Source organism: Capra hircus, chromosome 3 (genome assembly GCF_001704415.2).
Source record: "Capra hircus breed San Clemente chromosome 3, ASM170441v1, whole genome shotgun sequence".
NCBI lineage: Eukaryota > Metazoa > Chordata > Mammalia > Artiodactyla > Bovidae > Capra > Capra hircus.
The window spans coordinates 14,614,286-14,627,752 of NC_030810.1; the positions used below are offsets into that span (position 1 = coordinate 14,614,286).

General features: G+C 48.8%; 1 protein-coding gene across 1 annotated transcript; it reads right to left on the bottom strand.

The window, feature by feature from the left end:
* MYCL (v-myc avian myelocytomatosis viral oncogene lung carcinoma derived homolog) lies at positions 408–6,981 on the bottom strand. Its single transcript, XM_018042224.1, has 3 exons — positions 6,781–6,981; positions 5,917–6,421; positions 408–2,949 (listed from the first exon to the last, which is right to left on the bottom strand). The coding sequence occupies exons 1-3, from the start codon at positions 6,859–6,861 to the stop codon at positions 2,351–2,353; spliced, it is 1,185 nt and encodes a 394-aa protein (XP_017897713.1). The 5' UTR covers positions 6,862–6,981; the 3' UTR covers positions 408–2,350.

Sequence of the window (13,467 nt, forward strand, 5' to 3'; positions counted from 1 at the left end):
AAGGCACAGGATGAATTAATGGTGAAACACCAGGATTTCAAGCCTTCTAAAATACAAATTCAGCACTATGGAATTCACAAGACAATTTTGTGTTTACTGAGTACTGAACTTATGTTGTTTAGACATGTTTGAAATGGCATTTCAGGAACCCAGGGTGGAGTGACCAGGTTAGCAACATGGTTAGAGATCGCTTGTGGCTACCCTAAAACACAGTGTCCCTTGGTTCTGGGAGGCATGGTGGGCATAAGCTCCCCCCACCCCCACCTCTGACACCTTTGAGAAATCTTTTATTAGAAGATGTCCCAGAAGGCAACATTTTAAAATCAGGCAATCAGTATTCACAACTAAATACAAAATTTCAGGTAAATCTGCCTTTTAAAATAAATCAGACTTTTGCAGCAGGAGAATTGCCCCAGAGTTCTTTTTTTTTTTTCTTGTACAAAAACAATTAACACCACTTTGCAAAAGGCATACAAAAATACAGTATTAAAAAGAAGACTGCTCCCAGTATAATACCCAACAGCAGCTTATAAAACCCAAGCTCTTCAGGTGAGACATCAATAACCTACATCCCACCTGTTCTCCAGAGACAGTTCCAGAAGTCAGTTGGCTCCCCAAAACCATGCTCCAGAAGCGGGGGGCTTTTTGCAAGTTCCACTGGGGTTCTCTGAGGCCAGGAAGCAACCTCAGGAACAGACCATCATGCATAACAGGTTTAGAAGTAGCAGCTGGCTTCCCAGAGCCACGTATAGCACTCTAGCTTCCTTCCCTCCCCCCATTTTCAAACCCCCAACCAGTAGGCACCTGCTGCCCTGGGCAGAGTGCTGGAAGGGCCGATCTTTCTTCCAGACTAGACTTAGGGGTTGCCCACGTGACACTTGTTGGTTTAGGTGACTTTCTCAGATTGGAGGCTGTGCCTGGAATCCACCTGGAGAGACTGAGCCCAGTTGGGTAAAATCCATCATGGTCCACTGAGCAGAGCTCCTGGAAGCTTCTTAAAAACCCACCAGGAAGCTAATCCACCTTCTGGAGCACTGGATGAGTCCCAGCGGCTCTCCCAGTAAGAACTGCAATAAGGCCCAGATTCTGGGAATGGGATTCTGACTCATGTCAGGCTGGCAGAGGGCCCAAGGGTGGCTACAGGGACAGCAAGCTCCTTGGAGTTGCAAGAGAAGCACAGGTTTGGTTCTAGCATCACTGACTCAATGGACATGAGTTTGAATAAACTCGAGAAGTTGGTGATGGACAGGGAGGCCTGGCGTGCTGCAGTCCATGGGGTCGCAAGGAGTCAGACATGACTGAGCGACTGAACTGAACTGAGTAGAACTTCAAAGTTATCAGTCAGGGGTTGAGATGAGAGGGAAGTGGGAAAGAAGAAGTGGTACAGCTCTTCCCCCTCAGGTGCCTGACATCTGCTTTGAGAGGATTTCCAAGATGGAAAACACCTGGGCAGGGAACACTTTCGCAGCCAGGACTCCAAACCTTCCCCCGGTCACAGGCTGGGACGCTTTGCCCTGTGTCCTGGGGAAGTATTTCTGACCTGTAGGAAAAGGCCTTAGAGCCCATTGCATAACAAAGGTGGAAGGAAACCAAAAAAGCTTCTGGTGGGGATGGGATGGTCTCTGCCCTCAGAGGAAAGGGCCCGGAGGGCCTTGAGACAAAGAATCTAAGAGGCCAAGCGCATTAAAAGTTCTCAAGATCTCAAGATCGCAGCATGGAGACTGGGAGGAGGGGTGTCAACTAACATGGGAATATATATATGCTAAAGGTTTCTGACTCCTCAGCTACTGTAAAGTGTCTGACAGTGAGGTAATGGTCCCTGTTGATCAAGTCTGCGAGCTCGTCTTCACTCAAGACAGCTCGTATGTCTCTTGGAAAAAGGAGCCTGGGGAGAGCATCCAAGCCCAGCTGTCCTAGCGTCACCCCAGAGACACCAGTGGGAGCATCCTTTCTCAGTCTAAGACTCATCCGCAGTGTGAGATTTCATGCATGCTGGAGCCCCCTGACAACGTCCACCACCTGTTGCATAGCATCTGTCAGGCTTTTCTTCGGAGCTAGGAGCTAGTGAGCTCGACAAACCCAGAGTCTCCTCAGTGCTGCCTGCCTGAGAAGCCAAAGGCGCCAGAGAAGCCACTGCGCTCCCGCAAGTCAGGGCAGAAGGAGAGCCGGGTTGCAAGGTTTCCAAGAATGCGAGCCCTTCTTGTGTGTGCACCGGCTGCAATGCATTCTGGGAATCTATTGTCCAGGCCGCCCCACCTGAACTGAAATGTGCAAATTCCTAAGGGGAAGAGGGAAGGTTAAAAAATAAACTTGGGTCTCTGTGAAGACAGAGCAGTCAGACTTTGGTCAGTTAATAGCCACTGAGGTACGCGATTCTCTTCTGCAGCTGTTGCTGCCGACACCGGAGCTGCCTTTTCTCCGTAGCCATCCTCTTCTCGGCTCCCACTAGGGCCTGCAAGTATTCCAAGGCCTTGCTCAGGATCACAACTTTGGGGGCCTTGGAGCAGGTGGCCAGGGTAGGGACCTGATCCCTCAGGGCCAAGAACCTGGAACGGAGGTCATTCCGCCTTTTGCGCTCCAGGAAGTTATGGTTCTTCCTCTTGGTCACGTCCTCAGTGTCAGAACTGACAGGTTTGGGGTTGCAGGACTGGGAAGGCTCGTTTTCTACAGGTGGGAGACTCACAATTTCTTCATCTGCCTCATCTTCCTTTTCTTCTGGTGTATCTGTCTTCAGACCATCTTCACGGGGCCCTGGCTCTGGAGCCTCTCCTTGGGAGCAGCTTTCTGGAGGAAAACGGGCAGCATAGTTGTGCTGTTGTTGATGGATGGAGATGTGGAAGTGTTTCATGCAGGGGTCCAAAGGGTCTGCTCGCACAGTGATGGTGACCGGCTTCCGGACACCCAGGGACTGCCTCTTCTCCACTGTCACAACGTCAATTTCTTCACCCTCTGTCCGAGAAGAGAGATCAACAGAAGAAACACACCCCATGAGAAACACATACACAGACCCTATGCTGGAGTTTGGGAAAGGAGGTGACATCTTCCCAATTTAGATATAAACAAATTCACGTGGGGAGAAAGACAACTGATTCAATTGTATCAAGGCTAAGGGTGGTGTGAAGGAAAGGAAGGGAAATAAGCAAGAAGGAAAATATTCTCCAATTTCTCTTTGCACAGCAAGGCTTAGATAAGAACAAAAGGCAGACCCAAGCCAACAGCCCCCAGTCTGCACAGGCTCTCCCCTCCCCCACCGATGGGATGGAGAGAAAGAGCTATCGGCCTGGGACAAAGTTTTAACTATAAAGATCTTCCCCAGTCGGGCTCTTTCATACCCCATCAGAATTGTAAATGAGGGGTCTGTGGGCAGAGCTGCCCTTTGTTCCAGCCCAGCACAGCCTGCACTTGGGAATTGTTACTTTTCACAAGTTATAAATCCTATTATTCCCCCACCTCTCTATTCTGCCGTCCCTTTCAGCAGAAGAGTCAGAGAAGGGAGGGCTACAACCCATCCCTCCTCACCCACAGAGGGGAGGGAAAGGGTTTCCCTTAGGAGCATTTTGCTCCTGGGTTCAGTGGGTTTCTAAAGTCACCCATCATTTATAGGTCGCCTGCCCCACCCACTTCCCTGGACCAGAAGAGGATTGGATTTGTAATCACAGGTCAGCAGAAGCCGCAGGAACTTCACGGAGGTACAAAAGACCATTTCCAAGCTACTTGTGCTAGGGGGTCAGGAATTGAGCGGCAAGAGAATGTCTTGATACAGGGGCCAAAACACTAGCAACACCTGGACATGCCTCTATCTTTCCCTTACTCCAAGATCTCAGCTTACCCCAACCAGGAGAGGGACAATTAGGGGAGAACGTTACTGCTCCTCACTGTTTTGCAGCCCCCACAGAGAAGGCCACCTTCATGCATTTCAGCCTGACAACAGAAGAGCTCAGTTCTCAGCCTCTTTCGCAAATCACGAAGCTTGAGCCCCTTTGTCAGGAAGGCTTCCATTGTGTGGACAATCGCATTATTTCTCCATTAATAAAACCTGACCATTCAGCCCTCCTGGCCCCGAGACCTGTGATTGGCTGGCTGAGCGGAGTTTGGAATGCGGTCTTACTCAGCCCCGAGCCCCTATTGGCTGAGCTTTGCCGTCAGTCACTCTCCCCACCCCCCTCATTGTTTGCAATCTGTTGCATTTTGTTCTGGGCCATGTGGCCTGTGAGTGAACCAGGAGCTTGCAAACAGGTTCAGGGTAAAGGGCAGGTTAGAAAATGATACAGGAGACTTCCCCACATCCCAAACCTTTAATACTTCAGGGTTAAGCCCCATAGCTGGGGAAGGTTCTGCCTAAGAAAAAAATTATGTGAGACACCATTCTCCTTTTCAGAGAGCATGTCTAACTCTACCCAGACAAGGACATGTCCTCAGCTGGATGATCAGGTCAAACTCGCTAACATGCAAAGGGAGAAACTGAGAGCCAGGTCAGCCAAGTCCACACAGCACCTTTATAACATTCTGGATCTAAAACTAAGATCTCCAGATTCCCGAAACAATGCACTTTCCACTCTACCATATCAGCTTTTGTAGAGATACATCTTTATTGGTTTCTTGATCTCAAAGTTCCCATTCCAGCCATTAAACAAACAGAAGGTCTTGGTGTAAAAAGCAGGCAGGTTAAAAATGACCTTAACATAGTGAACCAGAAAAAAAATTTTTTTGACTTTTCATTGTGTTTCCTTCCTTATGTTCACCCTTAAATGTATGAGAACCTCCATACCCATTCCCCAGTTCCCTCTAAATGGTCATGTAAATTTTTTTTTTAATTATTCTTAAAAGCTACTTGAGTTTTCAGTCCTGATTTATCTGACACAAGCCTCAGTGTGCAAACTATAAAACACCCTCCCCAGTATTTCTCATGGGCACCTCGAAGAAGAGGTTAGGCTAAGAATGACACAGTCTGGTGGCAGAGATGCAGCAGGCTGTGCTCAGTGAGATGTACACTTGCATTCAACGATGGGGAAGGGGAGCCTGGAGCTCCATATTTGTGACCCCCAGCACTAACCCCAGAGCTTAGCACAAAGTAGAGGCCAGTGAACATTTGTTGAATACAAATGAAGCAGCTGAAAGCCCTCAGATGAACTGTTCCTAGAGGAACACTTCACCACAGGCCAGAGCAAAATGGCAAGATGTACCACTTCTCAGATAAGATAACCAGTAAGTTCCTCTAAACATCAGAGAAGTGCCTGGTTGGGATGGAGGACTGAGCAAAAGAAGCTGGCTGGATGGCAGGAAGCTGGCGTTCACTTCTGGCGATTTCCTATTTCTAAGCCTCGGTTTTTCCATCTGTTAATGGGGAGCAGTCATTCCTCCATTACTGTCTCAGGGGTGATGTGAGGATGAATACGTGGTAAGAGGTGGGGATGGAGGAGGAGCCATTATTGTCATTTTAAAATAAAGCAGGCAGGAGACCAGGTTTTTTAAAGGATGAAGGCTTTGGCTTTGCACAAAAGGCTTCTCAGCTTCTCTCCCCAGGGGAGTGAGTTTCCCAGAGAAAGAGACAGCAACAAAAAAATTCAAGTCTGGAGTGACCCTTAAGGGACCCTTTCCAGCCTTCGGAGGGCATAAATCCCCTGCGGTCCAATCCCCGTATTGTTCTCCCTAAGTGCCAAGCCTCACCCTGTCTCCCTTGTCCCCTGGGGCTCCAATCATCATCAAAGGGACGCTGGCTCCCACGCCACTTCTTCAAACTGTTTACTAACACTCCCACGTGCCAGACAGACACCGCTGGGGGCTACACCGGCAGCTTCAGCCAGAGGAAGAGGGAGGTGGCGGAAGGGCTTGCGCAGACCCAGTGCCTGACCTCAGCGGCAGAGGTTTGGCCACCCATGGGGTGCCCCCTCTTGGATGACCCGGGGCGGTCCTTACCCGAGTCGCTTGGGCTCTCGGACCCCGAGCAGGCCTGGGTCTTGGGCTCGCCCAGCGGACAGGGGGCAGCGGGCGCCGGGTTGCCGGCTTCGAGGCTGGGAGCGCAGTCCGGGGCGGCGGGCGCCTTGGGCGGGTTCCCCCGGGGCGCGCCAGCGACAAGCCGGTCGCTCACCGCTCTCTCCAGCCGTTCCCGGGCCGAAAAGCCGCTCCACATACAGTCTCGGCGGATGATGGAAGCGTAGTTCCTGCCCCAAGCTTTCGAGTGACCCCGGGATTCTGCATCGTCCCCGGCGCCCCCTCCGGGCCACGGCTCCGGAGGACCAATTCCGGGGCCCGCGTCTCCGTCGCCGGGACCGGAGCTCCAGGGCGGCGACGTGGGGGGCGACGGCACCAGCTCGAATTTCTTCCAGATGTCCTCGCTGGGCGCCGTGGAGCGGTAGAAATCCTCTCCGCAGTCATAGTCGTAGAAATAGTGCTGGTACGAGTCGAAGTCCATGTCCGCTCCCTGCGGGAGGGAAGGGGGATGTGCTGACCCAGGTGCGGGCCCAGGGAGGGAAGCGTCCCCCGGCCCCCCAGTACAGCTGGCTGCCAGGCTCTCGTACGTCTCCAACCTCACGGCTTGGAGCCCGCGCCCTTCCCTAGCGTCCCGGGCAGCCCGGACCCAGGTCAGCGTGCCTGGGGAAGCTGCTCACAGCGCGCGGACTAGGCTGCAGGGAGCGAGTTCAAAGCAAACTTTGCCAGCGCCGCCCGGAGCGCAGCTCCGAGGGCCCGGCCGGGTCGGGCGGGGGCGCGCTGTGCCCAGAAGGCAGCCTGCAGCCCGCCTCCCGGGACCCGCGCCCGTTCCCAGGCTGCCCGCAGCCTCACCTCGCTCCCGCCACCGGCCACCTGGAGCGGACCGGCTCCCCGCCCGCTCGGGGCAGCGAAGCAGCCCGCACACTTGCACATGCGCGCCACCGAGTGCGAGGCCCGCACACAAGCGCTAGCCTCCCAGCGCGCGCTCCCGCCCTCGCTCGCGCACGGCGGCCCGGACGCTCCCGGGAGCGGCGCGGGAGCGCGAGGTGCAGGCGCATTGTTTCCAGGCTGCCTTATATCTCGTCGCGCGCCCGCGGCTCAGGGACAGGGGGCGGGCCCTACGGGACCAGCCCCGCCCACGCCCCGCCTCCTCGGTCGACAGGTGGGGGCTGTGGAGTCCCAGGCCCACCAAATGAACTGCACAGTGCGGAGTGCGGAGCGCGGAGCTGGCGGCGGGCTGATGCGGCCCGGCGGTCGCTCGGTGGGGTCGTAACTCTTTAGAGAGGCTCGGGAGGTCCTCTGGAGGCTGAGCGAGAACGGAGCTCCTTGCATACTCTGGGTTCAGGAAAACTACTCCCTGCTCCGCGAGCCTACTTCCCCGAACTCGCCCCGTTTAGTTTTGGTACGTCTGGCCCGCGAGAGGGTAGTAGGGGGCAGCCGCACCTCGACCGCGCCACCTGGTGGTCATCAGCCTTAAACCCCAGCCCGGTCCCCGGCACTGTCTTCCTCACCGTTTGGCCCCGCTTCATCAGCTTGGTGTTCCCAAACCTGGACGGACCTCAGCGAAGCAAGGTGGTGAAGATTCCGGAGCCTGAAATTTAAACTTTCTGAGCTTCAGTCTCATCTATAAAATGAAGGGATGGTAATACCTCACAGAACTGTTGTGAGGGTTTAAGAAGACAGTATCTAGGGAAGGGAACTAGGCCAGGAGAGGCAAGCAGAACAAATTTAGCTTCTGGTATGGGTGATAAGGAGAATTTTCCCCAAAAAACAGATCAAGGCGATTCCCCTCCCTCAAACCACACACAAAACATTCTGTATCAGCTGTCCTAATACAGGAAAGAATGGGAGTTTGGAGTCTGGAAACTTCATTCAAGCCTTTGTTTTGCTACTTGCTAGCTCTACAGTCAAGTCCTTTTAAGCCTCTATTTACTTATCTGTAAAATGAGAATCTGGATTGTAGCTGTATCTCTGGCCAAGATGATGGACATATAAACCTTGTATCCTCTTCTACGCAGACTTCCTTCAGTAGAAGAGGAAAAGCTAAACTATGGGGTATTCTATTCAGACCAAGGAAAGTAACCTGGGATAGCAGCCAATACATCTAGAATGCTCTAACTGGCCTTCAAGGTCTGGTCTACAAGCAGCAGCCCGATTACCTGCTGTCTTTCTCTCCCACCGCTGTGGTCTAAGAACACCAAACTACTCGCTGATGAAACCCCAGCAGAGGGATGTGAGATGTGCAAGCAGCTCAGTGTGGCTGGAGCATGAGACACTAAACACGAGTTGATATACAAGTTGGCAGAAAAGGAAAGAAAGACGACAGCCTCTGTTTTGCATATGTTAGCTTGAAGGTGCATGTGGACATCTTTGAAGGCAGCAACTAGTTCTTACTAGCTTTGCAATTTAAGTACATAGAACAGCTTGTGATTGAACTTACTAAGTGACTCAGCCAACCAGATTTTATTGAGAGAGCCTGTGTGTCCTGCTTTGTGCTGAATGGAAGTCACAGATCAGAGAGGTTCCAGGTTGGTTGCAGTCCTGAGGCAGAGGGGTTGGATTTGTCTTTGGGGAACTTGTTCTCTGGTCTACAGATATGTGAAATGGTTGCTATACTAGTCGGAGTTCTTGGTTACAAACGACAGATACATTTAAGCAGAAAATCATTTTACTGGGAAGATTTGGGGCATAGAATCCACGGGAGGCTTGGGAATATGTGCTTGAGAAATGGATCTTCTTTCTCTGTCAAGATGAGATTCATTGCTCAACAGCCCCTCCCCATGGTTCATTGTAGTAGGTGATTTCTGGAGACAACCAGGATGTGTCCTCACCTCAAGAACTAGAATAACGTAAATTAAGTTGTCTTCTGAGAGTTAGACTGCTCCTTCACATTGCATACTTTGTTTTCCTCACCAGACTGTAAGCTCACTGAGGGCTAGGTCAGATGTCAGCCTTGTTGACTGCTGCAACTCCAGAGTTTAGAACAGAGCCTGACACGTCGGACGTGCTTTGTAAATGTGTTGCCTGTTTGGAGACAAGTCTCTAATGCTTTAACGTAGAAATGTGCCAGTCTACCTACTGGAGACAGAATCACTGTCAGGCTCAGTCTAGACTGTAACCTGAATAAAGGTACTGATACAACTAAAGAGGAGGTGCTAGTAAGAAAGAGTCTGGACAGTCAACAAAACAGAGATCAAGAAGCAATCACCAGAGTGTCATCCTAGCCCTGTCTGGGGACAAAGATGCTGGTCCAGGAACAAGGGATATGGAAACATCATTCTTTGAAACCACCCAATTCACCGCCCCCTCCCCACTTCACTTGTGCTCTGGATCACCAAGCAACCTGCTGAAAACCACTGTTCCCTATGTAGATCCGCCCACAGGGAGAGAATGCACTCATCAGTGAACAAGAAGATCCAGTCTGCTTCAAAGCCCTGCTTCCCCGTATAACTTAATGAATTGGCGTCTGATTTGAAATATTACTCTCCTGAGCCTGGTTAATGTGCGTCTGTTCTGCAGAGATGCTGCTGCTTTTAGGGCTAACAGCTCTGGCTTCTGAGTGATGTCTGGACCTAGGATGGTGATGAATTCATGAATTCAAAAACTGAAAAAATTCAGTTTTTCTGCAATTTTAAATTTTATTTCCTTTTTAAGAAACAATTATGTTATGTTATTTAATTATTTGACTGTTTTGGTTCCTGGTTTCAGCACACAAACTCTCTTGTGGCTCATGGACTTAGTTCCTCTGAGACACCTGAGATCTTAGTTCTCTGATCAGGAATTGAACATGCTTCCCCTGCATTGCAAGGCAGATTCTCAACCACTGGACCACCAGGGAAGTTCCTCCTTTGCTTTTCTGAAAACATATTTTGAATAAAAAAATACATGTAAATCATTTTTCAAAATCAACTAAATGTTCAGTTCATTTCAGTCACTCAGTCGTATCTGACTCTTTGTGACCCCATGAACCACAGTATGCCAGGCCTTCCTGTCCATCACCAACCCCCAGAGTTCACCCAAACCAGTGTCCATTGAGTTGGTGACGCCATTCAACCGTCTCATCCTCTGTTGTTCCCTTCTCCTCCTGCCCTCAATCTTTCTCAGCATCAGGGTCTTTTCCAATGAGTCAGCTCTTCACATCAGGTAGCGAAAGTATTGGAGTTTCAGCTTCAACATCAGTCCTTCCAATGAACACCCAGGACTGATCTCCTTCAGGATGGACTGGTTGGATCTCCTTGCCGTCCAAGGGACGCTCAAGAGTCTTCTCCAACACCACAGTTCAAAAGCATCAATTCTTTGGCGCTCAGCTGTCTTTATAGTCCAACTCTCACATCCATACATGACTACTGGAAAAATCATAGCCTTGACTAGATGGACCTTTGTTGGCAAAGTAAGGTCTCTGCTTTTTAATATGCTGTCCAGGTTAGTCATAACTTTCCTTCCAAGGAGCAAGTGTCTCTTAATTTCATGGCTGCAATCACCATCTGCAGTGATTTTGGAGCCCCCCAAAAGTAAGTCGGTCACTGTTCCCACTGTTTCCCTATTTATTTGCCATGAAGTGATGGGAGCAGATGCCATGATCTTAGTTTTCTGAATGTTGAGCTTTAAGCCCAATTTTTCACTCTCCTCTTTCACCTTCATCAAGAGGCTCTTTAGTTCTTCTTTACTTTCTGCCATAAGGGTGGTGCCATCTGCATATCTGAGGTTATTGATATTTCTCCCGGCAATCTTGATTCCAGCTTGTGCTTCTTCCAGCCCAGCGTTTCTCATGATGTACTCTGCATAGAAGTTAAATAAGCAGGGTGACAATATATAGCCCTGACATACTCCTTTTCTGATTTGGAACCAGTCTGTTGTTCCATGTCCAGTTTAACTGTTGCTTCCTTACCTGCATACAGGTTTCTCAAGAGGCAGGTCAAGTGGTCTGGTATTCCCATCTCTTTCAGAATTTTCCACAGTTGATTGTGATCCACACAGTCAAAGGCTTTGGCATAGTCAATAAAGCAGAAATAGATGTTTTTCTGGAACTCTCTTGCTATTTCGATGATCCAGCAGATTTTGGCAATTTGATCTCTGGTTCCTCTGCTTTTTCTAAAACCAGCTTGAACATCTGGAAGTTCGCAGTTCACATATTGCTGAAGCCTGGCTTGGAGAATTTTGAGCATTACTTTACTAGCATGTGAGATGAGTGCAATTGTGCGGTAGTATGACAAGGTTAAAAAATAAAAGGTAATCTTCTCCTCTCCCCTTACCATCCCTGATTCCCATTCCCCAAAGGCAACTACTGGTTTACCAGGCTTTTTGTTCCTCATATTTCCTTCCATATTTTGACCAATACAGACGATCTAATTTTAAAATTGGGGGAAGGGCATATAAAGAACAGAAATTTATTTCTCACAGCTATTGGCTGGGAAGGTCAATAGGAATTTTTAAATTCCTATTTACATTTAAAATAGAAGGAGATGGAAAAAAACAGAAGGAGATGTAGGGGTTTCCCTGTTGGCTCGGTGGTAAAGAATCTGCCTGCCAATACAGGAGACACAAGTTCGATCCCTGATCTGGGGAGATCCCCTATGCCTTGGAGTAACTAACCCCATGTGCCACAACTGCTGAGCTTGTACTCTAGAGCAAGCAAACCATAACTGTTGAGCCTACATGCTGCAACTTACTGAAGCCCATGTGCCCTAGAGCCCGTGCTCCACAACCAAGAGAACCCACTGCAATGCAACTAGGAAAAAAAAAAGAGTTCACGCAACAATGAAGACCCAGCACAGTCAAAAATAAATACATGAAAATAAATAATTATAAAAATAGAATAGAAGGAGATGTAACTCTTATATTTCCTTTTCCATCACACATACTTTGTCTTCCCTTATTCATCCAAATAGAATTACAAATCAATTCCTTGTCCTTGGGTGTGTGCTCAGTGGTGTCCAGCTCATGCGACCCCATGGACTGTAGCCCACTTAGCTCCTCTCTCTACGGAATTTTCCAGGCAAGAATACTGGAATGGGCTGCCATTTCCTACTCCAGGAGATCTTCCTGACCCAGAGATCGAACCTGCATCTCCTGCATTGGCAGGCAGATTCTTTACCACTGAGCCACCTGGGAAGCATCTTTTACAGATCAATTATGAAATAAATATTCAATATATATAATGTTCTGACTGTAGAGTATGGTTTATGGATTGTAAGTATGGATTACTCTGACTACATTTCCTTTATTTTTTTAGATTTTCTAGTTGGTGCTTGGAGATTCTTCAGCTGCTGCATGTGAACTCTTAGTTGTGGCCTGTGAGATCTAGTTCCCTGACCAAGGATTGAACCTAGGCCCCCTGCATTGGGAGCCTAGGCCCCCAGTCTTAGTCACTGGACTGCCAGGGAAGTCCCTTCATTTTCTCTCTTAAAACATGTATTTTCAGAGTTAAACTGTAATTTTCTTTTTGGCTTAGATATCAATGTAGATATTCCTTTCTATGGATATTTTTAATCTATGCAAATTAATTTAACCCTTCACATTCCCACAAGAGCTACAAAGGTTGCTTCATATCGTCAAACATGTCAGGTAATCAATCTATTAGCTCCATTTCTTTCTTGGAAACATCCCTCTAGGAGCCCTTTGTCTTCCTATTATTACAGTTTGAACTTGATCTCTAGGTCTGTTTCACAACATCGTTTTGCAACTTCCCTTCACCATCATCCTGGAAATTCCCCTTGCTTCTCTCCTGTTTTGGCTCCCCCATTTTCTGGAGCTCACTGCTTCTTCTTTCTTTCTTTTTTAAAAAAATATTTATTTATTTGGCTTCACTGGATCTTAGTTGCAGCCTGCAGGATCTTTGTTGCAGCCCATGGACAGTCTAGTTGTGGTGCATGGGCGCCATAGCTCCATAGCATGTGGGATCTTAGTTCCCTGACCTGGGATTGAACTCACATCCCCTGCATTGCAAGGCAATTCCTAACCACTGTACCACAAGGGAAGTCCCCGCTTCTTCTCTCTTGATTTACTTCCTCACATTGGCAGAGCATATCCTTTAGCAACTGCCTGAGAAAGACTACTTGGGAAGTAAAAATTTTGATCCTCGCATTTCTGAAATTGACTTTGTTATACCCTCAGAGTTGATTGATAGTTTGGCTGGGCATAGACTATTAGATGAGAAATAATTTTCCCTAAGAAATTTAAATGGACAGGAATAGGCAAACTTAATTCAGATGATCATTATATCTACTACTGTGGGCAAGAATCCCTTAGAAGAAATGGAATAGCCCTCATAGTCAACAAAGAGTCCAAAATGCAGTACTTGGGTGCAGTCTCAAAAATGACAGAATGATCTCTGTTCATTTCCAAGGCAAACCATTCAATATCACAGTAATCCAAGTCTATGCCCCAACCACTAATGCTGAAAAGCTGAAGTTGACTACAATGGCACCCCACTCCAGTACTCTTGCCTGAAAAATCCCGTGGATGGAGGAGCCTGGTAGGCTGCAGTCCATGGGGTCGCTAAGAGTTGGACACAACTGAGCGACTTCACTTTCACTTTTT

Coding starts and splice junctions, on each gene's coding strand:
- MYCL (XM_018042224.1), bottom strand. CDS start 6,861: ATGTGCAAGTGTGCGGGCTGCTTCGCTGCCCCGAGCGGGCGGGGAGCC. Junction 6,422..6,780: donor TGGCCGGTGGCGGGAGCGAG/GTGAGGCTGCGG, acceptor TCCCTCCCGCAG/GGAGCGGACATGGACTTCGA. Junction 2,950..5,916: donor CGAGAGCCCAAGCGACTCGG/GTAAGGACCGCC, acceptor CTTCTCGGACAG/AGGGTGAAGAAATTGACGTT.